Source organism: Epinephelus fuscoguttatus, linkage group LG18 (genome assembly GCF_011397635.1).
Source record: "Epinephelus fuscoguttatus linkage group LG18, E.fuscoguttatus.final_Chr_v1".
Classification (NCBI taxonomy): Eukaryota; Metazoa; Chordata; class Actinopteri; order Perciformes; family Serranidae; genus Epinephelus; species Epinephelus fuscoguttatus.
This window is the reverse complement of record NC_064769.1, coordinates 912,566-937,082: the sequence shown is the minus strand read 5'-3', so window position 1 is coordinate 937,082 and position 24,517 is coordinate 912,566. Positions and strand designations below refer to the sequence as shown.

General features: G+C 43.2%; 2 protein-coding genes across 6 annotated transcripts in view; both read right to left on the bottom strand.

Annotated features, from left to right (window-relative positions):
* The window catches only part of lmnb1 (lamin B1), a 103,529-nt gene extending 96,307 nt beyond the window's left edge, over positions 1-7,222 (bottom strand). The window contains exon 1 of the mRNA XM_049604049.1: positions 6,557-7,222. Coding sequence (XP_049460006.1) covers positions 6,557-6,909 — 353 coding nt within the window. The 5' untranslated portion in view covers positions 6,910-7,222. The remainder of the gene's footprint in view (positions 1-6,556) is intronic.
* Positions 7,223-13,484: 6,262 nt separating this feature from the next.
* Positions 13,485-24,517, bottom strand: part of prrc1 (proline-rich coiled-coil 1) — a 68,050-nt gene continuing 57,017 nt past the window's right edge. For 4 of the 5 annotated variants that reach the window (XM_049604085.1, XM_049604087.1, XM_049604084.1 and 1 more), the window contains one exon: positions 13,485-14,888. In XM_049604085.1, coding sequence (XP_049460042.1) covers positions 14,673-14,888 — 216 coding nt within the window. In that variant the 3' untranslated portion in view covers positions 13,485-14,672. Of the gene's footprint in view, positions 14,889-15,821; positions 21,233-24,517 lie in introns of those variants that run through there. The other variant, XR_007451703.1, reaches the window with a different exon arrangement.

Here is a 24,517-nt window from a genome sequence, read left to right as displayed (position 1 = left end):
TTTTGTTTTTATAATTGCATGCATACATGGGATGCAGTATGCATCGCTGGGATGCATTGAGCAACAACAAAGCGGACCTCTGCAGCATGCTGTTATGGCTGCTGTACCCCCACCTCATAGTGTAACTTTGTGCATAGTTGTGTGTCTTATGCTGAGCAGGCTGTGTGATCCCCTACACCTGATTGGCTCGCGCTGAGGAGGTGTGGCTTCCCTCCACCTTCCACCTCCTGCCCGCATCTCCTGCATTTGGATTGGTTCGGTACCACATCAGCTCCACCACGGCTATATAAGACTCAGCCAGATCATCAGTCAGGCGCTGTAGAGCAGCTTGCCAGACATGCCTCCCTAATATTGTACATGTTAATCGGTGCATTAACTTGAATGTTGTTAATTACATGAGGCACTTGAAAGATAGCTAGGACTGGGCTAGGGAACAGAAGGCTAAGCGAAAGTTAATTAGCGATGATTTTGTTTTGCTTTTGATTTACTTAGTCTCCCTATTAGTAACTATTTTTGAGAGTCCTTTTTTGGTTCCATTTGTTTCTTTGATTTGAGTAGCATCCATCAGCCCATTTCCTTTAGCTCTGCCTCGCAATTTCTGTTTGCCAAACATTGTTTAATAAATAATTTTGCTTTTACCAATTACAACTGGTTTATGTTGCTTCCCTTTTCACACCACGAGCTAGGGGTCGTAACACATGCTCATTACCGTCCTGTGGGATTTCACGCACTGGTGAAATCAAAGTTGTTTTCAAATTATTTGGTTTCAAACTCAGCCAAAGGAACACACACAGCTGTGGGTGCCAATTTAAACTATCTCAACACAACGCTGCTTGGTGTGTGCTGGAAAAAACCCCAAACATTTTTAACAATTAATTACACAACAAATCAACTAACAGACCTTTATTTCTGAAAATGAACTTGAAACAGTCTCAGGGACGAAACCCTCTATTTTGTAGATTAATGCACGTTTCGTCAACAGCTGAGTAACAACTACTGCTCTCAAAATATGTCAGACATAAGGGAATATACAAAAACACTTGTTTCAGGTTTATAAAAACAAAGGTGCTGTGCATACTAATGACTAGAAAATCCAATAAATGAAGTTGGATATTAAAATTACACACATTACATAAAAAACAAATGTACCATTATCTGTGGTTTGCAGAAACATTAATTGCCAACAATTTTTCTGGCTTTTGGGTTGCAAGATTACAATGTTAAAGGGCTGGATGCTGAGAAGGCCTTCGACAGGGTCGAATGGGGCTATCTGTTCTACACGTTAACAAAGTTTGGTTTTGGGACATCGTTTCTGTCTTGGATTATATTATTATATACGGACCCAATGGCATCAGTATCGTGTAATGGCAATATCTCTCCTTCTTTTCAACTGTATAGGGGCACAGTAGTGATCCAAGTGTCCTGAAGCCCCGGCATAAAAAGTTGTTTGGAAAAACGTCATTTGAACTGTAACTGTATAGCTCTGAGTATCCAGCAACTGCTACCACCAGTTTCTCCTCCATTGTTTGCCAACTGTAAACTTGTTGTCTTGACTACCACAGAAGGCCTGCCTCTCAAATAATCCCACTGGACAATGGGGAAAAAGCAGAGATGGCGTGGGGCGTTTCTCCACTCTGAGTTGAAGTTTTTCCAACTAGAGGAGTTCAGTATGCTCCAGCAAAAACGCCAGGCGCCTTGAGCACAGACATGTGAGGCACATCGCAAAGCAAAAACCATGAGCAAAACGCTTTGTTCTCATTAAAAACTATTAGAAAAAGCCACCTCCAGCTGCTAAAATGTGTCCTTTGTGATCAAGGGTTAAAGTATTTAAAATGGTTATTTTTGGTAAGGGAAAAAAAAAAGTATTATTAATACTATAATTGAAACTTGAAAGTATGTGTAAAGGGTCTCCTTTTTGAAAATAACTAAAATAAAGTAGAGCTTGTCCTTCCAGTTGCATTTTTTTTCCAATACCGCAGATAAGCAAATGTACACTGTACAATAACAACTTTAATATCATGGTATACCTTGACACTGGTATACCGTTGCTACCCGAACTACAATCAGAGCAAAAACCAAAATACTCCCCAAACGATTTTTGGTTTTTCCTCCACCACAAGCTCTGACAGGGGAACACCACATCAATTGAGAATTCCAATTTGTTATATTGGTGGCCGGTGAAAGTCTAGTCAATATTTGTGAAAATTGCGCATCAAGTCTGATGGGCTTAATTGTTCTATTGGTGAGATTGCTTCTTGTCAAGCAGTCTTTTTGTGTGTGTGTGTGTGTGTGTGTGTGTGTGTGTGTGTGTGTGTGTTTTTGCTAGTCAGAGTGCAGTGTACTTCAGGGGACATTTTGGTCCCCAGATTTTGCTGCAGAGTGAGCGCTTGTCACTCTGCGGCTGCTCTTTGGTCCAAGGAACTGAGGACACAGAGACATCTGCCTGAAGGAAGAGAGGCTGTGCTCTGTAAGGTTCCGAAATAATGTTATCTGCCTTCTGGTTAAAGTGGTGAATTTATAGCTCACTGGCACTTAATACAACACAGTTTCTGGCTTTTGTTTGATATCCTGTGTCAGCAACAAATGTTGCACATTTCTGATCCAATGTTAGCTGGTTTACGTTTACTTCACTGTCACAGTAAACGTTCCACTGAATTCTTTCAAACTCTCTGACTCACACATGTGACATAAAGTAAGATATTCATATTAAACAGACAAATCTGATTCGATGAGTCCGATACAGACCTAGGGTTCATCCCAATATCCCTCCTCGACTCCTCCATCCTCTATCCTCGATCACTTGACCCGAAAATCGACTGAGACTCGCCATCTTGTAGGAGGTCTCAATTCGTTAAATGCGCTTGGAGGAGTCGAGGAGTCGAGGAGAGAGGAGGCTTTCAGAGGGGAGGGAAGCTAGGATACACGAGTGCAGCCTTCACGGAAGTCTTTCACGGACCGTCACACCCCCTGATTGGATATCAATTACTGATTGGACAGCCCAGGGCTGCAGCTGATCAGACTGATCTGATACATCACAACATCCCTGGAGTTTCATACAGAGTGAAGACAGGTAAGAGATTAAACCCAAGTGCATCACTGCCATGTTTCATACCTATTTTATTTGTTTTGTAATTCACCATTGAGTTAAAAATCTGAACAAGAAAAGGAAACAATAGAGTGTGCTAGGGCTGCACGGTATATGCGGTAGACGGTAGAAACGATATAAATTTGGCTCACGGTCAAGCACAGAGACAGCGGAGCAAGAAGAGCTGGTTCACGTCCGTGATTTAGCATAGCATGTGCAACATGTGTTGCTGGAGAACTTGTGAGTGAGTGAGTTAATGTCTTATGAACAGCCCCGGACTTCTCAGACTCTTTTAGCGACTTACCGCTCAGGGGAAACTCATTCAGTGTCTCCTCTGGCAGCAGCACAGCGTCTCTCCCTCTCCTCTCTCGCCGTGCGCACACGGGAGTTGGTTTTCGGCAAGAGAGTTTGTCATAAACCTTTGGTAATGTAAACCTATGTGACGCTAGGGGCTCCACAAAAAAACTCCATATGTGAATGTGTGATAGTTGTGGTATCATAACAGCCTGTCACAGGTTACAGCGTGATGATTAGAGGAGAAATGGCAGAGCATAAAAGTCCAACGTGGAAAAAACACAACTCATTTAGGATTTTGCTAAAAGAAGGAAATTACCTTTTGATATAGATCTCAGGGGACATTTTGCACCATAGAGTACTGGGTTTTAATTTTGAGTTTTGAGATCTGCATTCTGCACAATAAATGCTTTAAAAAATACATTATATCTTTGCTTTTGTTTTTTTTTGTTTTTTGTTTTTTTTATCAATTTAGCTTTGCTAAGGGACTACAAAACCCATTCAGAAACACTTCTATTATAACTTTTACACTTAAATTTATACCGCGATATATACCATTACCGTGAAGGGATTCGATTTATACCGTGATATGAATTTTAGGTCATACCGCCCAGCCCTAGAGTGTGCCAGTAAACCCGGAACTCTGTTTGCGCTTTTAGCACTTCCGGTTCTCTCATCTAAAAGTCAATACGTTTTTTTAAATGGGATTTTGGTAAAATGCCTCAAATAAGGTCTGTAGTTAACAAAAGCTTAAGCGAGTTTCAGGTTTTGTTCTACGACATAAAACACGTCAGTAAATACCCTACTTGTGAATTCTGAAGCTTTTATGTGTCGTAAAAAAGGCGGTTGCTAACAAGTTGCTCAATACGACTACAAACCCTGTCGGGGCCAGTAAACGTCATCACCCCCGAACAGGCGAGAGTGCTGGCAGTCCGCCATTACAGCTTCTTATTTAGCTTAAACACTCCGATTTCCCCATTATACAATGTTTTTAAAATAAAGCAGCCGAAATCAGTTGAAAGCTTAGTGGCGGTGACATCAAGAGTCACGCGACCGTGGAGTGGTCATGTAATCCGTTAAAGCCTAACGTTAGCTTTTTACTTCCGGCGATCGCATTTAAGCTTCAAATGTGGTATGAAAGGTGTTCATATGTGGAGATTATCCTGCTGAACAAAACCTGTAAGTATCATAAACTTGTGTTAGCCACAGAGCTTATTTTCTGACATAATCCAAAACGCAATGCAAAAATCACATTCACTTTCTCTTCTGGGAACCAACGTGATGTTAAACTTCCGGGTTTTGACGTCATCCCTGGCACACTCTATACTGAAAGGAAAAGATACTGTATTACTACTAGATGGCCCACCTACAATATACCCCAACTGTCTGAAATGGTATACATTTCTGGTCTCCTAAGTAGGCACTATCCCCTGTAGCCCAATCAAAGACAATGGAGAACCGCCAATCAAAGACGAGTATCCCCAACCTCGCTTGGTTATCGTAGATTAGCTGGGCTAACCATTAGCCGTTAGCGGTGTCTGCAATAACGCAGTAACTCAATAAACGGTCCGTGAAAAAAATATTTTTTCCAGCGGATATCTTAGTTACAACATGATTGAGCTGGCAAAGCAGTTTTGTGTTGCTATGTGTGGTATTTATTCAGTTTTGGGAAATCACAATGTCTAGAAAGCATCAGTAGCTGACAGGGACAGCTAACAGCAGCAGCAAAGCCAACATCAGGACATCAATGTCATGTTGTAACTAAGACATCCGCTGGAAAAAAATATTTTTAGTAATCCAGTATCTTTGGTGAAACTGCACTGATTTCAGCACCAGAGGGGAGATATCTGTTGCCAGATCTCGCGAGAGTGTGTTGTTAAGACAGAAACAGGTCTTGAACAAAGTAAATTTTCTCCTGATTTGTCCATCTGAAATTTGCCATTTTGGTGTCGGAATGTTCTGAAGATATGCGGCTTGTGATAAATGGGTCCAATATCTGCTTCCATGACTATGGGGCGAAACAATCGGCCATAATCTGTAATCACGTTCATTTCTCCGACTGAAGTCAATGGACTCAGGACCTGCTGTTAGTCTTCTAAAGGGGTGTGGTGGTCGTGAAACCCACGTGACACTGATACAGGAAACTGACTCACAGTGGACCGTCTGGTATCCACCGTCTTTGTTTCTTCTCTCCTCGCGTCTCATCCTCGCATCTCTCCCCCGTGTCCTGCGAGGGCGGAGCTAGGATGTGAGGAAGAGACGCAAGTGTGGGAAACGTGGATGCAAAATCTGGTTTTGGGATGAACCTCTAGAAATGATACTGTGCGCCCCATTCCTCTTTCTTGTCGGGAATGTATGTGTCTTATAGGTTAAAACGCATTTTCTTCACTCCTTCTTTGTCATGCTTTCAGTGTCACCTAGAATATCTTTCAATATTCATTGTCTAAGAGCAGCTCCACACTTAATACCCTACAACATCATAAATTTAGGTTTTAACACTTTAACACACCAGCTTTTGGATTTGGGAGAGATGTGATCATGTTTGCTTACATTTTTGGACTGTCTTAGGCCATAAGAATAACATGCATGGATTTTGAAAATGGTCATAGCTCCCCTTTAAATTCTGCAAGGTTTTTGTGTCTTGTGCTCTTGACAGATAATAACAGTATTCAGATCTTAAAGGCACCATGTTGCCTTCAATGAACGCTTACTCTTGAATTGTCTGACACTTATATTGAACCAAAGGTCAATTTCACGAAATAATATTCTTTCTTAGTTGGTCAACCTATTTGATTTTGGTGCATTTTAAAAGTCGCTTTGACATTTAGTCTCTTCTGAAACACGGACAATAATGGACCGGTAAAGGCCGTTGACAATCATTTCAAAATATTATCATTTCTAAAATAACTTAGTGATTGTACCGACGACAAATGTAAGACTGACTTAGAACGAGCCAAAAACCGAAGTAAGGGACAGTAAAATCAAGGTGTTAGTCTGAGTGACGTTCTGACCAGAACACGTAACGTTAACGCTCACCTCCCGTGCGGACTTACGTGCGTAATGTTGCAAAAATGGCTCGAAAATCAAAGTCAGTATGCGACGTTAGCCTTTAGCTAATCATCCAAAGTCCGTGTCCGTAACAGACTGTATAACATGATAAAAGTGTTACAGGCTTACTTCTGTAAAAGCTGCTCATGCTCGGATTTGAGCTTTCCCAGTTCAATCTGCAGCCAGGCCCGCTCCTTGGAGGACTCATCCAAACACCGTCTGGCGTCGGCTAGCTCAGTCTCATACAAGGCTTTCAGTCCGGACACCTCCCGACTCCGCACTTCTTCCCTCTCGCTAATCTGCAAGTGCAGAACGTCGTTTTCAGACTCCAAACTGCGGACTTTGTCAATGTAAGCGGCCAGGCGGTCGTTGAGCTCCCTGAGCTGTTGTTTCTCCTGCAGTCTGGTTATCCTGGACGGACTCAGCGGAGTGCCGCTGCCGCACGTGCTTCTCTGCCCGGTTGGAGTTGCAGCCGCCGCCATTGAAGAAGAGTGGCCAAATAACCCGTTATCAAAAGAAAATGCAAACCAGAACAAGATATGGATTGTGCACGTTTAATGACTTCGTTTCAAGCGCTCATCAGCCGCCACTTCCGAAAATTGTCTTGGAACTACAACCTGTGTTTTCTTATCCCAATGAAAGAGGGGTTTGGCTTCCTAATATGGCGGCTCATTGTATATTTTACGTTGTGTACCACTAGCCAATGGGGTAGCTCGACGCAATGCGTTCATTCAATTTGAACTTTTGGGTTCATTTGTAATTGTTAACGACGTATGCCGAAACTGTCCCGAGCAGGCGGAGTCAATTTGCATTATGCTCTCTGTAATTTGATGTTAGTTGCGGACATTATTTTGAATCCGTGCGTCCCGGTGTACAGAACAAGCGCTATCTACTTTTTCTGATAACGACTAAGCCTTCCATTGTATTTGTGGCAGTAGTGGCTGCTGGGCCCTATTGTAGAAAATGAGCTCAACAAACTCTGAGTCTAGTCCCGATATCCGGGTTGACCGAGCCTGAGCTGGGAAATTCTGAGTTTTCGGTTCCAGAACAGCTGAACAGAATTAGCTCAACCAATTTTGAGTAGTCTATGTTCAGCCCGAGGGAAGCGCGTTCACGGCGAGCACCAAAAGACATCATCAGTGGAGCGCAGATGACATGATTCTCAGTGGCAGAAAGCAGAAAGCCACTTATTTCATCCCAACTGAATCGGAGATTTTGATGACCATGAATGAAGACATGAAAAGAAAAAATTCTATTACCTCAGCTGTAGCTAAATACCGTGAGGTGTGATGGGAAAAGATTGCAGTGTGTTAATAGGTAATGTTAGGTGATGTAATATTATGTAATGTGATGCGTTATACATGCTTAATCTACAGAAAATATAGAAACATTTTTTATATCTTAACAGGGTTCATATATTTTAATATAATTTGCTATATCCTCATACTCAGCTGTGAGCCCAAGCACACTAGGCATCCGCTCAAAATCAAATACAAAGATACTGTACAGACTGGTAAAAGTTTTGCTTACTTTCCTAATTGTCAATATTAGACTAAGGTTAATTGAATTGCTGTGAAATGACTTCCGATTACGTAATCTCCTTTATCCTCAGATGGAGTTATGATGTGATGTTGAGCCCCATAAATGAGCCAATTACACAGCGGAATCTTTGAATAGGCTAGCCTATATGAAAAGTTTTTATGAATCATTGCATCATGTAGCTAGATTAATTTCTTATTAACACTGACAAACCTGCAGTTCTGTGGAATTCCTCTTTTTTTCATAGATTATTTCTTGGGCTTTTGTTGCCTGACAAAACATAGGCTAATTAAAAAAGCATAACGTTAAGGGAGAGAGACGGAATGTCACGCGCGAGAGGCCGCATGTTGGGTTTGAACCCGCGGCCGCCGCATCTCGGATTGAGCGTGGGGCGTCCGCACTATCCACTATGCCATCTAGTCCTCGTACTCTATATGTTGACAATCGAATCTGATTTAGGCCTTTGTCCAGGGAAAACGACTAAAACGTCCTTTCAGAGCCAGCGTCACTTTTCTTACAGCCGGACAATCCGCTGTCTCGCTGATGTGTTCAGTGTCTCTGATGTTATAAAGAAAAGAATCAAATGCATAAAATTGCTCCGATGATAATGTAAATCCACGATGTGTAATATATTTGATAGGCTATATCTGGGTGAAACAGATTGTTAAGATAAATTAGGCTATAGGCTACTAGAGTATGACGTGAAATTGTATCTTTCATAGGCTACAGCTCTTCCGGGGAGACATCCAGACTGGGTCTAATCACCCTCTCTTTACGCATCAGTCTCTGAATAAACTGTGCCCCAACGTCCACGACCTCATTTAATAAAGGACACGCTCAGCGAGCGATCAGCCTCAGGCTTAGATGAAGCAAACCTGCGAGCCAGCAGGTTTGCTTCGCGGAGTAAGTTGCCATAGTAACTGACTCAGGGTTTCGCTGAACTGAAAGAGTTTTGTCTAATCCTGCTTTCTGAAATAGGGCCCCGAGGGGTAGGCTATTCCAGAGGTTTAGTGAAAACTCTGAGTAGCCTATGTTAACCCTGAAATGAGGGAAACTCTGGGGTTTCAGTTCCACAAAGAGAGGTAAATCAAACTCTGAGTCAATCACCATGGCAACTGAGTCTGTGAACCTAATCTGCTTGCTGGCAGGTTTTCTTCAATAAACCCTGAGTTTTTCTATGTCTCCTCCCTCTTACACGCTGTTTCAATTCCTCATTCATTCAGTCCATGTCAAAACTTGTATCGAAGCGCATTAATTAGCAGAGATTTACCGTCTGTCACAGTCTAAATCCTGCTGGATATTAGTTTGTTACTCAGGACTGTCTTAAGTTACTGAATTTATGCACATCAATCATTTCTTTGGACATCATTTTTTGTCTTTACATTGAAATATTACACAGCGAGAATTCACCCTCAGCTTAGAATCAAACCTCTGTCCTTTTTATATTTATTAAGCTATTTTTTATGTTACAGGACTGTCAGTAAATTTCCCATAATGCATTGCCATTTACAGTAAAAACATAAATACAATGCATTGTTGTAAGATTTACTGTAGAAATTACATCAATTGCTAACAGTGTACTGTGCACAAGGATCAGACTGTCAGTCTGTTAGAGCAGCTCCGAAATGTTTATTGCACATAATGTGTAGGTCTAATTATTTAAATTTTAAATATCGGTATGAAGCTTTAGACACGTATCAATGACTAATGATCTCTATCACTAATGTCATTGGTCGCACTGATAGAACATAATTCCTAGCCTATAGCCTAATATTGGGGATTATATGTTCATATTTCTGAGTGAGCAATGGTGCAGCATTTCAGTGTCTTTAAATTTACTACATTTGTAGCTGAAAAAAATTCACTGAATGCTGTTGAGTCAAGACACAAATAGATGTCCAACATTTTCTGTATTTTAACCTCAACATCTTTTCAAGTGCAAATCACCAAACATATTATTACTGGGTCAGACTGTGAGATTACAGTCATTATGTCTTTGATCTATAGCTTAGCCTATATGTTTTAAATCTTCCTATTTTTCAGTTGCTGCCTCCTGTGTGTTTCCCCATCAGATTAAATCTGAACAAATATATTATATTATTAATATAATGTATCTACAGCCTGATACACAGTCAGATTCCACCACTTTATCTTCATTAAGGAAATGTAAGTCTGATAAATGATGAATAAACGGACAACACTGAATAAAACTTTATGTTGAACTTATTTACACTTTCCTTGCTCTGACTCAGGCTCTTCTTTCAAAGATAAACGTGCACCGTCTGCTACACATGCATTAATATCTCTACATCCACTGGATTAAAATGGAGGCGCTGTCTTTTATTTACCTGTTGCCATGGTGAATCGTGGAGTCGGAGCTCCATTGATGATGGCTTTTTATTGTCGGCTTAACTCAGAGTGAACATACTCAGAGTTGACTGAACTAACTCAAATCAGCTGTTCTGGAACCGGTAACTCAGAGTTTCCCATTTCAGGGTAAATCAACTCAGAGTTCAGGGTTGGACTCAGAGTTTGTTGAACCTCCTACCTGGAATACCCCTCCAGACTATCACAGACAAAAACAAAGTGCTCAAGGAGGTAAAAACAAAATTAGTAACCTATGACAAGATAATGAATATCACATAAATAATTAAAATACTGGCTACGGTTACATGATAGCTTCTCATTTGGAATGAAATAAATCTGAATGAAATCATTCGGAATTAAAGTTTTTCCAGGTAGTTTACATGGGAAATATTCATTCCGAATGAGGGTTTACATGGGAGATCAGTTCAAGTGCCTTTATTCAGGTTTGCGCAAGGTTTGGGTCAGAGAAGGTTTCTGATTGGATAGGGGGCGGGCGGATGTTACATGTTTACGTTTACCGTAAGAAAACACTGTAGTCCTCGCTCCAGATAACAAGATGTTTGACGATGCCATTCTTAGTGCGTTTTTCGGGCATTTTGCTTATATTCTTGAAGCAGCAGTACGACAACAATCTTGTTCTGCTCATGCTTCGTCTGTTGAGGAGAAGGGAGGTAGAAGGTCGAAGAAGGGAGGTAGAAGACCATGCTGTGGTGAATGGAAACCGGTGCTATGCGCGCTATATCCGTCATCGCGCCAGAAGGGCAAGGAAACGAGCATGCGCAGAAAGACCGGAATGAATTTAAAGAGGAATGAGTGTATACATGCACACAAAATTCTTTCATTCGGAATGACAAACGGATTAAACCACCCCCTTTAATCGGATTTAATTTTCAATCGGAATGACCGTTTTTCAGTCGGAATGACTGTTTACATGACCACTTTTAATCGGAATGGCCTTTCATTCCAATTAAAAGTGGAATTAAACTGTGCATGTAAACGTACTGATTGACCCAGATATCAAAGGGTAATTCAATTTGTAGATATTCGTTAGTTATTTTGTACTGTACTGCATACTGCAGCATGCCTAAAGGCAGAGCTGACAACAAACAAGTAAAAACAAACACCTCTGCACAGAGAAAAACTGAGCTATTGGTGTCACTGCAATAATAGCCTCCTCTTTATTTTGAAGGCAACAAGGTGGACCAGAGTTTCTTACATTTTGTTCATTTGGAGGGAAACTGATCACCGAAAAGAGGAAATGGGCTGCTGACCCCAAACCTATTTTTGGACACTCAAGATTAATTCACTATATACATTCATTTATTACGGGGGGTTTGGAGCCTATCCCAGCTGACATTGGACGAGAGGCAGCGTACACCCTAAACAGGTCTCCAGACTTTCGCGGGGCTAAAACGTAGAGACAGGCAACCATTCACGCTCACATTGACACCTACGGGCAATTTAGAGTCACCGATTATCCTAACCTTCATGTCTTTGAATTGTGTGAGGAAGCTGGATGGAGAAAACCCACGCTGACATGTGGAGAACATGCAAACTCAGCACAGAGGGGCTCCCCCACCCTGTGTTCAACCCTGGAACCTTTTTGCTGTGAAGTTTGTGGAACAAACATACAGCACTGACACAAACCGGTATGTGATTGATTTTAGGCACGTTTATGGGACGCAAAATACACAGAATTGTCTTTTCACTCAAACTTTACAAACAGTGCTCAGTCTACTGTATGAGTAACTCCCCTTTCTGACAGCCATCCCATTGCCTGAATAAGCATAACATATATATATTTATAATTTTCCAATCTCAGGTCACTGGTAGTCTTCTGCTGCAATAACTCATGGGTCGAAATATGTTTTTATCGAATGAAGTGCAAAGAATTAAGTGTTAGGGTTGCAACGTTATGGAATTTTTACAGTACGATAACCATCTCAGAAAATAGCGCAATTTCATGGTATCATAGACTGTATATTATTATCAGTCAGAGTGACCCTCAAAGGAATGAAAAAAGAAATGTTATTTTTGGTTGAACAAATGTTTTATTACTTTATTTGAAACTTGAAACCACTTTCTTAATGGGAATATGTGTAAAAAGTATTCCATTTGAATATAACTAAAAATTAAGGAGAGATTTAATGTCCAGTTGCATTTTTTCCCAATATCATGGCAAAGCAAAAAGTATGATAACAGTCAAATTTTATATTACAGAAAACCTAAAAACCGGTATATCACTGCAACCCTAAGTATACGGGAACTGCCCATTGGTTCGACGTCCCATTGTTCCGACCATATTAAACTCATTGTTCCTAAGTCCGTTCCGAAATCATCATGACGCCCTGTGGTTAAGGTCTGGTTAGGTTTAGGCACAAAAACCACTTGGTTAGGGTTAGGAAAAGATCATGGTGTGGGTTAAAATGAAAAAAAAAGTGACAAACACATAAGCTCTGAGCCTGCTTCACCTCAAGCCGGTCGCACTGCACCATACGCCCGCCGCGAGTCGTTCAGCACTGCGGACAGTTGGACTAATGGGATGTCGAACCAATGACATGGACCCAAGTATACACAGACAGAGCAGTATGCAGACATGAGGTCAGAGGTGTCATGCTTAGTTTGAACAAAGGCTTTGATTTTCAGTCTGCCATTGCACAATTGCACAACTGCACAATTGTTGAATATGTTTACAGGTCGTCATTTTATCATTTAACCTTTACTGAACAAAATCTTAATGTAAGTGGGTACTATTATTCTCACACACTGTTTCATCAGTCTTTCATACAATACAATATCAACAGCCGTCCTGCTGAGGTCATTTTGACTGAATCGAATGCTTCAATACGATAAACTATCTTTTTTTTTTTTTTTAAGCACAACTACTTAATTCTGAGTCAGTGCTTTAGAAGCTGCTCAGGGCCCCTGACCCCCAGGGCCCCCTCTGAGGCACCAGGTTCAATGTGTGGCAAAAGATTTATGGTAATTTAAAAAACTGTAATTTTGCACTTAACACAACAAATTATTACATAAATCTGGCATAAGCAAGAAGCAAAGGGATGCCATTAATGCATAGAGAGGGGTAGGAATGGTGAGTTAACAGATGGTTATTTTAACCCCAGCGCCTCCTACAAAGTTAATTTGGCTGCGGTTCAGGAACTTTTCGTCGTTTTTTATTTACAGTAAGAAAAAAAACAGTAGAAGGTGAATGGTGGATGGAAACAGCTCAGAAAACAAAAATATACACACAAAATAAAATTCTCAGATGGCGTTTCTTTTAACCAGCTATATAAGGAATAGTAATGTGAAAGTGGCAGTAGCATCAGGATACCAGCACATATCTTGTATCATTTCCTGTTACTACAAAACAGTATACTAGTTTCTTGAATACTAACTGCCACAATAATACACTGCCAACTTTAGTACAAAGTAGAATTTACAGTGCTGCAGTATAAAGTGGAGGACTTCACAGGTCTACTCAGTTGCTAATATCCAAGGCGCAACCCCGGGCCAGGTCCACATTAAATGAATTCTCAGTGAGTCAGGGTTTTTTCTATACCTTCAGGTTCAATTTGGTGTTCTCTCTCTCTGTTTGAGTCTGTCTGGGTCTACAGCATTTGAATTAGGACTCCTTTTAAGGGACATTTTTTTCAACCATGTTTGTGTCAACGCAGTGTGGAAAATATGAGAAAATGAACGGTGTTTAGCTTCCCCCCACATGACCAGCACCTGGAAATGCTTTATTTTGCTTCATCAGTGACGCCTTTTACTTCATTCACTGTTTCGCAATTTTGGCTGGTGGACGGCAGGGAGCTCCAGAAACAGGTGGCTAGGGCACACACTCCTTACATCACGGTGACACAGACCTGGCTAAAAATTGGCAAAGTATAATTTTAAGTAAGAAAAGTTCAAGTATAAAGTTTTGAATGTGTGAGTATATGGAAAACGGCTGAGACATACTCCATGTAATAGTCTCTATGATAACCATAAACATTCGTTAACAGAACAAGACAACAAAATAATTCCACAATATGTGCTAAGGTTGCTGATACTAATATACACAATGTTTAATAATATCTAAATGAGGATGATGAGATCATTAGTTAATGGTTAAGTCTTCTTCAAAGCCTGAGTGGACAAGTAATGATTTGATATCTAATGGCCTCTCAGTAAAACCCTGCCAACATTTGTGAGCAAATACATCAAGAACTTTAAAAGACTGGCTTTGCAGCAGAAGGACAGATGAGAATGGATGGAGAGATACGAGGAGCTTTGCTGTTCCATAAGCTACTTTTTCCTCCAGCATCTCCTCCCAGTATGTGACAGAAACTGGAGCTATTCAGTCTCTCACAGTTCTGGGTGGCAGCTGCTGTTTGTAGATTCCAGCAAGAGCTTTGGCAGCACTCTGGATCATCTGGCGAAGGGTCATGCCCGTCATGGTCTGATGCCAGTCTGTACTGTTGATGTTGGGCAGGCTGCGCTCCAGGACCTCACCCACTGTAACAATCAGACCTGACCAGCGCAGGTTGTAGTCTGGAGGGGTCAGGGACTGAGCCTGCAACGAGAGGAAGGTTACAAAACAGTTTGATGATTTGCTGGGGGTTTCTATGTGAATGATATTGAATAAAGTTTCTAAGGCTGAAGCTGATATTTGTCCCTATCAATGACAACATACCAAGCTGCAACAATAGTGGTTGAAAAAGTGAAGTGGTTACTGGAGGTGTAACAATGCATAGAAGTCACGGTTTGGTGTGAATTTGGTACAGCAGAAAAAAGTCCAACTACATAAGAATAAATGCATGTCAAAGACAGGCACAATTCTCTTGCTGGAGAGAGCATTTTGTCCACTGGCAAAATTATTTATTATTATTATTATAACAGTTCTGTATTGCACTGTATGAACACTGAACAAGCTGGGTCTTTTCCTGACCTTGAAAAACTTATTCATGCTTTTGAATTCTTGCGCCTTGACAAGTGGAATGCACTGTTTACATGCCTCAGTAAATCTTTAGTAGCTCGGCTTCAACTAGTACAGAATGCTGCAGCTCGTATTTTAACTGGGACAAATCATAGGTCACATATTACCCCAATTCTCGCCTCCCTCCACTGGTTGCCAGTTAACCTCAGAACTGATTTTAAGATTCTTTTAATAACTTTAAAGCTCAACATGGTTTAGCCCCCAGTTATATAATTGAGTTTCTGACTATCTATGTTCCAAGTTGTGACCGGAGATCCTCAAGCCTACCCTCACTATTTGTCTCTATATCAAGGCTGGTAATTAAAGGTGACCGGGCTTTTGCCATCAAGGCCCTGAGGCTCTGAAATTCTTTTAGAGATGAGGCTAGCTAGCACATTACCTGTTTTAAATTCATTGCTTAAAGGTGCAAAAAGCGAAATCGTTTCACTGCTAGGTTTGCTGTTGTGCACTGCCTGTAGAACAAAACAATGCTTCCCTCTACCTCTGCTCTCCACCTCCCACCCCACTCACCTCTTCTGTGCAGTTGAGCACCGCAGCATCTCCACGGACTATTACATCCAGACGGTCCCGGTGTTTCTTCTGCAGGCTCCACTTCACTCAGCTGCCCGATAATCCCGCTGCTTCTTCCTACATTAACCTGAATAACAAACCAGGGCTTGGTGCTCCGGTTGGATCCAAACGGAGAGTTGGGGCTAACGTTAGCTGGGGAGCTAGCGGAGGCTAACTGGCTGTGCTGGCAGCTGAGTGAAGTGGAGCCTGAGGAGGAAGCACTGGTTAGCCCCCGCTAGCTGGGAGGCTAGCGGGGGCTAATTGGCTGTGCTGGCAACTGAGTGAAGTGGAGCATGAGGAAGAAGCACCGGTTAGCCCCAGTTTCACTACAGGCAGATTCACTCGCCACAGGGGCGAGGAAATAAAACCTAAACAGCCAACTTAGTTTAGCAGTTAGCGATGTCTTTCACTCACTCTCAGTCTCTGCTGTGTTTAGCTATTTCCCTGCTTTCCTGTTAAGTTAGCACTAGATGGCTGCCACGCTTACGTCCTTACTCTTCTCCGTGAGCCGGAGCCGTGAGCCCGCCAGGCTCATATATAGTTAGTTAGAATTTGAGAATTTGTGTGTTTTGCTTTGCTTTGCTAGTTTGTGAATACATATAATTCTTTGGAATCATACCTGCTGTCTGTTTAATGTTGCACAAGGGTGAATGAATAGTCAACCTCTGCTGCATTAAGAACTCCGAAATCCTTCAGTCTTTACTGTTAATTTTGGTTACTGTCATTAATTTAATTATTAATCAAAACTCCAAACTAATAGTTTATCGTATTTTATGAGACTGATATCTTTAACTGGCTATCCCCCTTTCCCCTTTACGGGAATGGTGCCCCACGAGGTGATTTAATGTTAATTAAGTCACATTATTTAACATAATTATTAATTATTATTAATAATTATTAATTATTTCCAAATTTCCAGTTTACAACTTTATTGGTGCCTCCGTGTGACACCCTCTAATTTATGTTCCCAACATAACTGGTGTCGCTGTGTGAGACCTAATTTATGTTCCCAACACAAATATTCATCGGCCCCAGCTCTGGTTGGTAGTGATGGAAACACAACGCTCAGGTGAATGCTCAACTGCATTTTTAAAGAATTCTAACAATGAAAAAGAAATATAAATTGTCTTTTTGCCTTTATTTGACAGTATTTAAGTGTGAAAGGGAGAGACAGAGGGGATGACATGCAGCAAAGGGCTGCAGGCTGGAATTGAACCTGCAGTCACTGCAGCATGGACATTGCCTTTGTTATTGCTAATTGTAGCCCCTTAATCGGGGAGATACAATAGCACGCCACCAAAAAAATACTATCTGTTTCCGTCCAAGTAGTGCTAAAACATCGTTCCAAATTAATCTGCACGGAATCTGAAAAAAAAAAAAAAAGACTAAATAAGTAAGATAGAAGAAACCACTGTTAAGTTTTCACAGGGCTCCATGTTACTTTTTACTGTTTACTAAGTTGTCTTCTGGCCTGTTGGTGATGTTGAGTGTAACACACACACACACACACAAAAAAAAAACAACAACAAACAAACACCCCACACACAGAAAGGCCTACTCATCTGCGGCAGAGCCGTGTGCACAGCTCTGGGGCTTCATTTATAAAACTCTGCAGAGAATCCACACTATCTGTTTGCGTACATACAAATGAGGAAATTTAAGTAGGCCAAACAATATTCTGAATTATAAAACTGTATGTACACCTGCCAGTATGCAGTTTCTTTTTATAAATCCCAAATCAACTTGAAATTGTCTGCACATGGACCAGCCTCATATCCCGCTCTCTACACGCCAACATTCAACCATAAAGGGTCAATGCAAAGCACCTCATTAATGCTGATGCATAGACATGAGCCAACTGATCAATGGTTCTTTGCGGTAAATCATGGCAACGACTGAGAGGAAAACCAAGAAAAACGCATAAGCCTGATGCAGAAATCACTGTTGCTTTTTGGTGAGCTGAAGGTCAGAGAGCACATAACCTATTTTTTGGTGGGCAGTGGAGTCACAAACTGAAAAAAAGGCAGCGAGTAGAAACATGTTACTGCTGCTGTTAATGCAGTGAGTTCAGCAAGCAGGACACCACCTGACTTTCCTTTTTTTTTTTTTTTTTTTTTTTTAAAAAAGGTCAAACCTAAAGGTGGAGGCCAAAACAAAAGAATTGCACCTTGAGATCTGTGCAAGTGGTGCTGGGTGAGAAGTGCAGTACGGCAATGGTTGAGGTGATTGGGTAAAGCCAGACGTTCCTGAATCCTATCACTTGCCACAGCCTGGCATCATCCAGCTGTGCATGGTGCTCTCCACAGCTGGAAGTGTCAGCAGCATACAGTCTGACCCCGACCCTCTCCTCTGCACTCCGGCGGTGGGGAATGTGATAGTGTGACAGCGCTAATGAAATACTGAGCAGGTATTTGAGATTTAAGGTGACCTCTTTTGCAATCAAAAAGTGTTTATAGAAAAGTTCCGGCTCACTGGCACAAATATAAATAACACTGCCACATTTGAATTTTTATGAAGTGGATCTATAATAAACGTGTGATATGAGGTGAATTTTAATGTGTAGAGGAGCGTTAGCCGCGGCATGACGGAGGGACGCACAGCCAGTTAGCCTCCGCTAGTCTCTGAGCTAGCCCCGGCTCTCCCTTTGGATCCAACCGGAGCACCGAGCCCTAGTTTGTTATTCAGGTTAAAGTGGGAAGAAGCAGCGGGATTATCGGGCAGCTGAGTGAAGCTGAGTGAAGTGGAGCCTGCGGAGGAAACACCGGGACCGACTGAATGTAATAGTCCGTGGAGGTGATGCGGTACTTGGCTGCACAGATAGGCTGTCAGGATGTACCACTCTAACACTCCGCTCTCTCTCACGCAGGTGCAGAACGTACGTGCCACTTGGCCATCGGATGTAGTCCGTGTGGTGTGTTCAAATGCAACTGACACAGACGATGCAATGGTTGGCTTTCGTCGCCGCTAGTTCTTTGATGTCAGTTTGGTGTGTCCGCCCAGGATGGCCAAGCAGTCGAGGCTTGACCACTCCCTGACTAACCATGTGGCCAAGGTACTCCACCTGCTTCTGGGCAAAAACAGACTTGCCTGGGTTAATGGTTAGGCCAGCATCTTTAATCAGGCGAAGGACCCGCCAGATGTGTGCCAGGTGTTGTTTCCAGGTCCGGCTGTAGATCACAATGTCATCCAGATAAGCTGCTGCGAACTGTGGCACCTCTCTCAGAAGCTGGACAATCAGCCTCTGGAAGGTTGCTGGTGCCCCCTGGAGACCAAAAGGCATGACCCTGAACTGGAAGCTGCCATAGGGTGTTCTGAAGGCTATCAGTTCCCTGGATTCTGCTGCCAGGGCTAGCTGCCAGTAACCTTTACTGAAGCCAAGCATTGTGATGTACTTTGCTTTTCCCACTCTCTCCAGCAGCTCATCAATCCTTGGCGTGGGATAGGACTCAAACTTTGAAACTGCATTAAGGTACCTGAAGTCAATGCACAGTCTCAGCGAACCGTTATTCTTGGGGACCAACAACACTGGGCTGCACCACTCACTCGACGACTCTTCAATGATGCCCATCTCCAGCGTCAACTCAATTTCTGTTCTCAGCTGCGGGACCAGACACTCAGGAATCCTGTAGCTCTTGCGGCGAGAGATGGCATCAGGCTTCAGATGGATTTTGTGCTTGACAAGGGTTGTGAAACCTGGCCTTATTTGAAAGAGCTCTGGGTCCAACAGTGCCTTTATCTCCCTCTGCTGGTCTGGCTTAAGGTGAGACACATCTGCTGAACCAGTCTCTGTGTCAGTAGTGGGGAATGACTGCTCCCTCTCATCGTCAGATCCATCAGTGGCACAGATGAAGAGCTGCTGGCGGACTGGTGGCTGCTGTGGCTGCAGAACAGGCAGCTGCTGACTTGATTGCGAAGGCACCTGGAACTCTTTCAGCAGGTTAATGTGGAAATGCTCACGTTTCTTTTGTTTCTCTGGCATAAAAAAGTTCATAGGTGACCTTACTCAGCTGTCTGGTGATTTTGTTTGGCCCCTGCCACCTTGCTAACAGCTTGCTGTCACTGGTAGGGAGGAGTAGCAACACCTGCTGGCCTGGTTGGAAAGTTCCTTCCCTGGCCTTCCTGTTGTACCACGTCTTCTGGTAAGCCTGTGCAGCTTTCATGTGCTCTTGGACTAGAGCAGTCATCTCGCCAAGTCTCTCTCTCATTTTCAAAGCATAGATGACCACATTGTCCTGCTCCGCTGGTGGGCTCTCCCAATGCTCTCTCAACAGGTACAGTGGTCCCCTCACCTTGCCCATAGAAAAGTTCGAAGGGCGAGAATCCTGTCAAGGCCTGGGGAACCTCCCGGTAGGCAAACAGCAGGTATGGCAGCCACTGATCCCAGTCTGAGCCTGTGTGGGACACAAACTTCCGCAGCATGTTTTTCAGGGTCTGGTTGAAACATTCCACCAGCCCGTCCATCTGGGGATGGTATAGGGTGGTCTTAATACCCTTATCACCGAGCAACTTGTATACCTGCTGCATAAGTCTGGACAGAAAGTTTGTGCCACAGTCTGTAAGTACCTCCCTAGGTATGCCCACCCTGGAGAAGAGCTGTATGAGACAATCTGCAACCCACCTGGCCTTTATAGATCTTAGGGGAAAGGCTTCTGGATAAGGCATGGCATAGTCACAAATCACTGAGATGTACCTATTACCAGTGCTACTTCATTCCAGAGGGCCTACTACATCCATCCCTATCCTGTCAAAAGGAGTTTCTATCAGTGGTAATGGCTGTAACGGGCTACTCCCCTAGGTGAGGTGAGTTGGCATGTCTCACAGGAGGAACAAAAATCTAATTTTTTAATTTAACTTGAGTGTACATTCCTGGCCACACAAATCTCCTGGAGATTCTACTCAATGATTTCTGGAAAGCTAGATGGCCTGACCATGGGATGGAATGACCTAGCTCATGACCTTCTCAGTTAGGCTCTGAGGTAAAGCTAGGGCCATAACATCACCTTGACGCTGATACAGAATGCAGTTTTTAATGACATAGCTGAAATCAGCTAAGCAGCCTGCTGTACCCTGACTCTCACCCTCAATCTCTGTAACCTTCTCAAACCATGATGTTAGTGATGGGTCAGCCCTCTGCAATGCTGCCATATCAGATGGAATGTCAAAGTCAAAAGGCTGGCTTGGTTGTGTGACTTCCTCATGCTGTGTCTTAGCTGTCACCAAAACTTGGCTTCTCTGAGCCCTAGACTTAGGCTACTTCACTGGTGTGGCTTCTAAATCTGCCTCGTAGAAGGGTAACTCCTTCAAAGGGTCCATCACTTGTGTTGAACCCAGAGAACATCCTCAGAAACTTTTAGTTCCTACCACACATTCGTTCCTACTTTAAACAAGCAGCAAGCTGTCAAACTGATTTATGTTTAGCCTGAAGTAGAGCTGGAACCTCTCCCCATTCAGCCGCAGCTCCCGCACCAGCCGATGATATTCCCCGTGCTGTTCACAGCCCCGGAGGATATCGTGAACCCAGACCCGACGGCGGCGCAGGTAGGCTACCACACAGCAGCACAAATTACAAGAGTGTTTTCTTCCATGTTGAATCGATACACAAGTGTGGACAAGCGCACGTACTTATACAATTTCTTTGTGTTCTGGAACGCTTGTTATTAGCGGGAATGCAATTCATTTGCTATCGTTACCACCAGTTTAACTAATCACACTGTAGGCACTCGAAACCATTGACAGTGTTTCCCGTAGGTTTACAGCTTTTGGGGGGGTAACAAAAAATGTTGCTCATATTGTGTATTCAAGTACTGGAATTTGTTATTTATGTGACAACGCCTGAACGCAACACAGGCTTTGTGTGTTTAATGTCAGACCTATTTCGACTTTTCATTCTGTTTTCATTGTCCAAACGTGAAAATTTCTGTACTCTGTACGAAGTCACATTTCTGTGCTCCAGCCAGTAACCTGCTTTGCGGCTCCTTTAAATTGAGAAACATAATCGAACATTCAGAATTTGAGGTCATGAGCAACTTGAGCTGCTTTCGCTGCCACAAATATTTTACCAGCGGCGCTGCTAGAGCGAATTCAGCTATTTTGCAGCTCTGGCAACTTTTGGTGTGAATGTACAGTAAGAACGCTCTTAAGCCTCCCATGAAAGAAAAATGTGTTTCCCAGATTCACACTTAGCTTAAGAAGATCTTTCACAAAGAAGGAGTTGTAAGATCGAGCTGACCCACTCTTAACAGTCTTCTTAGCAACCAAACACTCACAGATAAGATAAGATAAGATAAGATAAGATAAGATAAGATAAGATAAGATAAGATACACCTTTATTGATCCCATAATTGAGAAATTCCAGTGTTACAGCAGTCAAGAAAAAAGAGTCAGATTAAAGATTTCAAAATTAGACTTAAAAAACTTAAATAACTAGGCATGCAAATAAGTACAAAATCCAAGAGCCGGCGATAAATAACAATCACAATAATAATAATAATGAAAATAATAGAAAGTGGATAATAATGAGCAGCAGTGAATGAAAATGAGCAGTGGATAAAGGGAGCACATCTCGTGCAAGTGATTGTATGTGCAAAACAGCAGACAGCTGTGGTGTCCATAAAGTGTCCATAGTGTCAATAAAGTGTCCATGGTGCAGTCTACTGTGAGCAGTGCTGGTTATGTAGCCTGACAGCAGCAGGCAGGAAGGACCTGCGATAGCGTTCCTTCACACACTTTGGGTGAATCAGTCTATCACTGAAGGAGCTCTCCAGAGCTTTTATCTCCTCCTGCAGAGGATGGGAGTCATTAGTCCTCAGAGATGACAGCTTGGCTGTACTCCAAAAGACCTGAGCCACCTCAGCAGGTAGAGTCTGCTTTGGCCTTTCCTGTACAGTGCTGTTATGTGATTAGTCCAGTCCAGTTAATTGTTAAGATGAACACCCAGGTACTTATAAGATGTCACCATCTCAGTGTCCTTTCCCTGGATGTTCACCGGTGTTGGGGGGAGGAGTCTGCGCCTGCGGAAATCCACCATCAGCTCTTTGGTTTTCCCCGCGTTGATCTGTAGGTGGTTCCTCAGGCACCAGCCCACAAAGTCCTGGTTCAATTTTCTGTACTCCCTGTCATCCCCATCTGTGATGAGGCCGACTATGGCAGAGTCGTCAGAGAACTTCTGCAGATGGCAGGTGGGGGTGTCGTATGAAAAGTCTGCAGTGTAGAGGGTGAAGAGGAACGGTGCCAGCACTGTCCCCTGCGGGGCCCCATGCACTGCAGACAACCAAGTCCGATACACAATCCTGGGTCCTGACATACTGCGGCTGGTCCGTGAGGTAGTCCAGGATCCAGGATGTGAGGTGATTAGCCACCCCTATGTGCTCCAGTTTGTCCCTCAGAAGCGCAGGCTGTATGGTGTTGAAAGCGCTGGAGAAATCAAAGAACATGATTCTCACAGAGCTTCCAGGCTTCTCCAGGTGAGAAAGAGCTCTATGCAGGAGGAAGATGACGGCGTCGTCCACCCCAATGCCAGGCTGGTAGGCAAACTGCAGCGGGTCCATTGAAGGGCCTACTGCGGGGCGGAGACGAGACAGGACCAGGCGCTCCAGAGTCTTCATGAGGTGCGATGTTAATGCCACCGGTCTGAAGCTGCTGAAGTCCTTGGGGTGTGGAGTCTTGGGCACAGGTACCACGCAGGATGTCTTCCACAGCTGTGGTACTCTCCCCAGCCTCAGGCTCAGGTTGAAGATGGTTTCAACTATCCCGCACAGTTGGTCTGTGCAGGACTTCAGGAGCCTGGAGCTGATGCCATCTGGACCCGCAGCCTTCCTCGTCTTTATCCTCCTCAGCTGATCTCTCACCTGACAGGTAGTGAAGGACAAGCTGGAGCAGGGGGGCTGTGTGCTGGGGGGTGGGGGTGATGAGGTGGGGGGAGGAGCTGAAATAGGAAGAGGTTCGTAATTCCAGCATACATTGTCCAATCTTCCCCAAACTTCACAGGATTGATGACAGTCCAGCTCTGAACACATCTATATGACAATATTCAGTATTACACATAGCGCCACCTACTGGCAAGAGGAAGTATGTCTTTTCTCCAAAAGTAGATCAGGAGCCAGAGCCTTTAGCTATCAGGCTCCTCTCCTGTGGAATCATCTTCCTGTTACGGTCCGGGAGGCAGACACCGTCTTCACATTTAAGACTAGACTTAAGACTTTCCTCTTTGATAAAGCTTATAGTTAGGGCTGGCTCAGGCTTGCCCTGTACCAGCCCCTAGTTAGGCTGACTTAGGCCTAGTCTGCCGGAGGACCCCCTATAATACACCGGGCACCTTCTCTCCTTCTCCTTCTCCTTCTCTCTCTCTGTCTCTCTCTCTCGTATTCTATTACTGCATCTTGCTAACTCAGCCATTCTGGATGTCACTAACTCGGCTTCTTCTTCGGAGCCTTTGTGCTCCACTGTCTCTCAGATTAACTCATATCGCAGCGGTGCCTGGACAGCGTGACGTGTGTGGTTGTGCTGCTGCCGTGGTCCTGCCAGATGCCTCCTGCTGCTGCTGCCATCATTAGTCATTAGTCATACTTCTACTGTTATTATACACATATGACTATTGCCACACTTGTATACTGCCAGATATTAATACATACTTTCAACATATTGTACCGCAGTAGCCA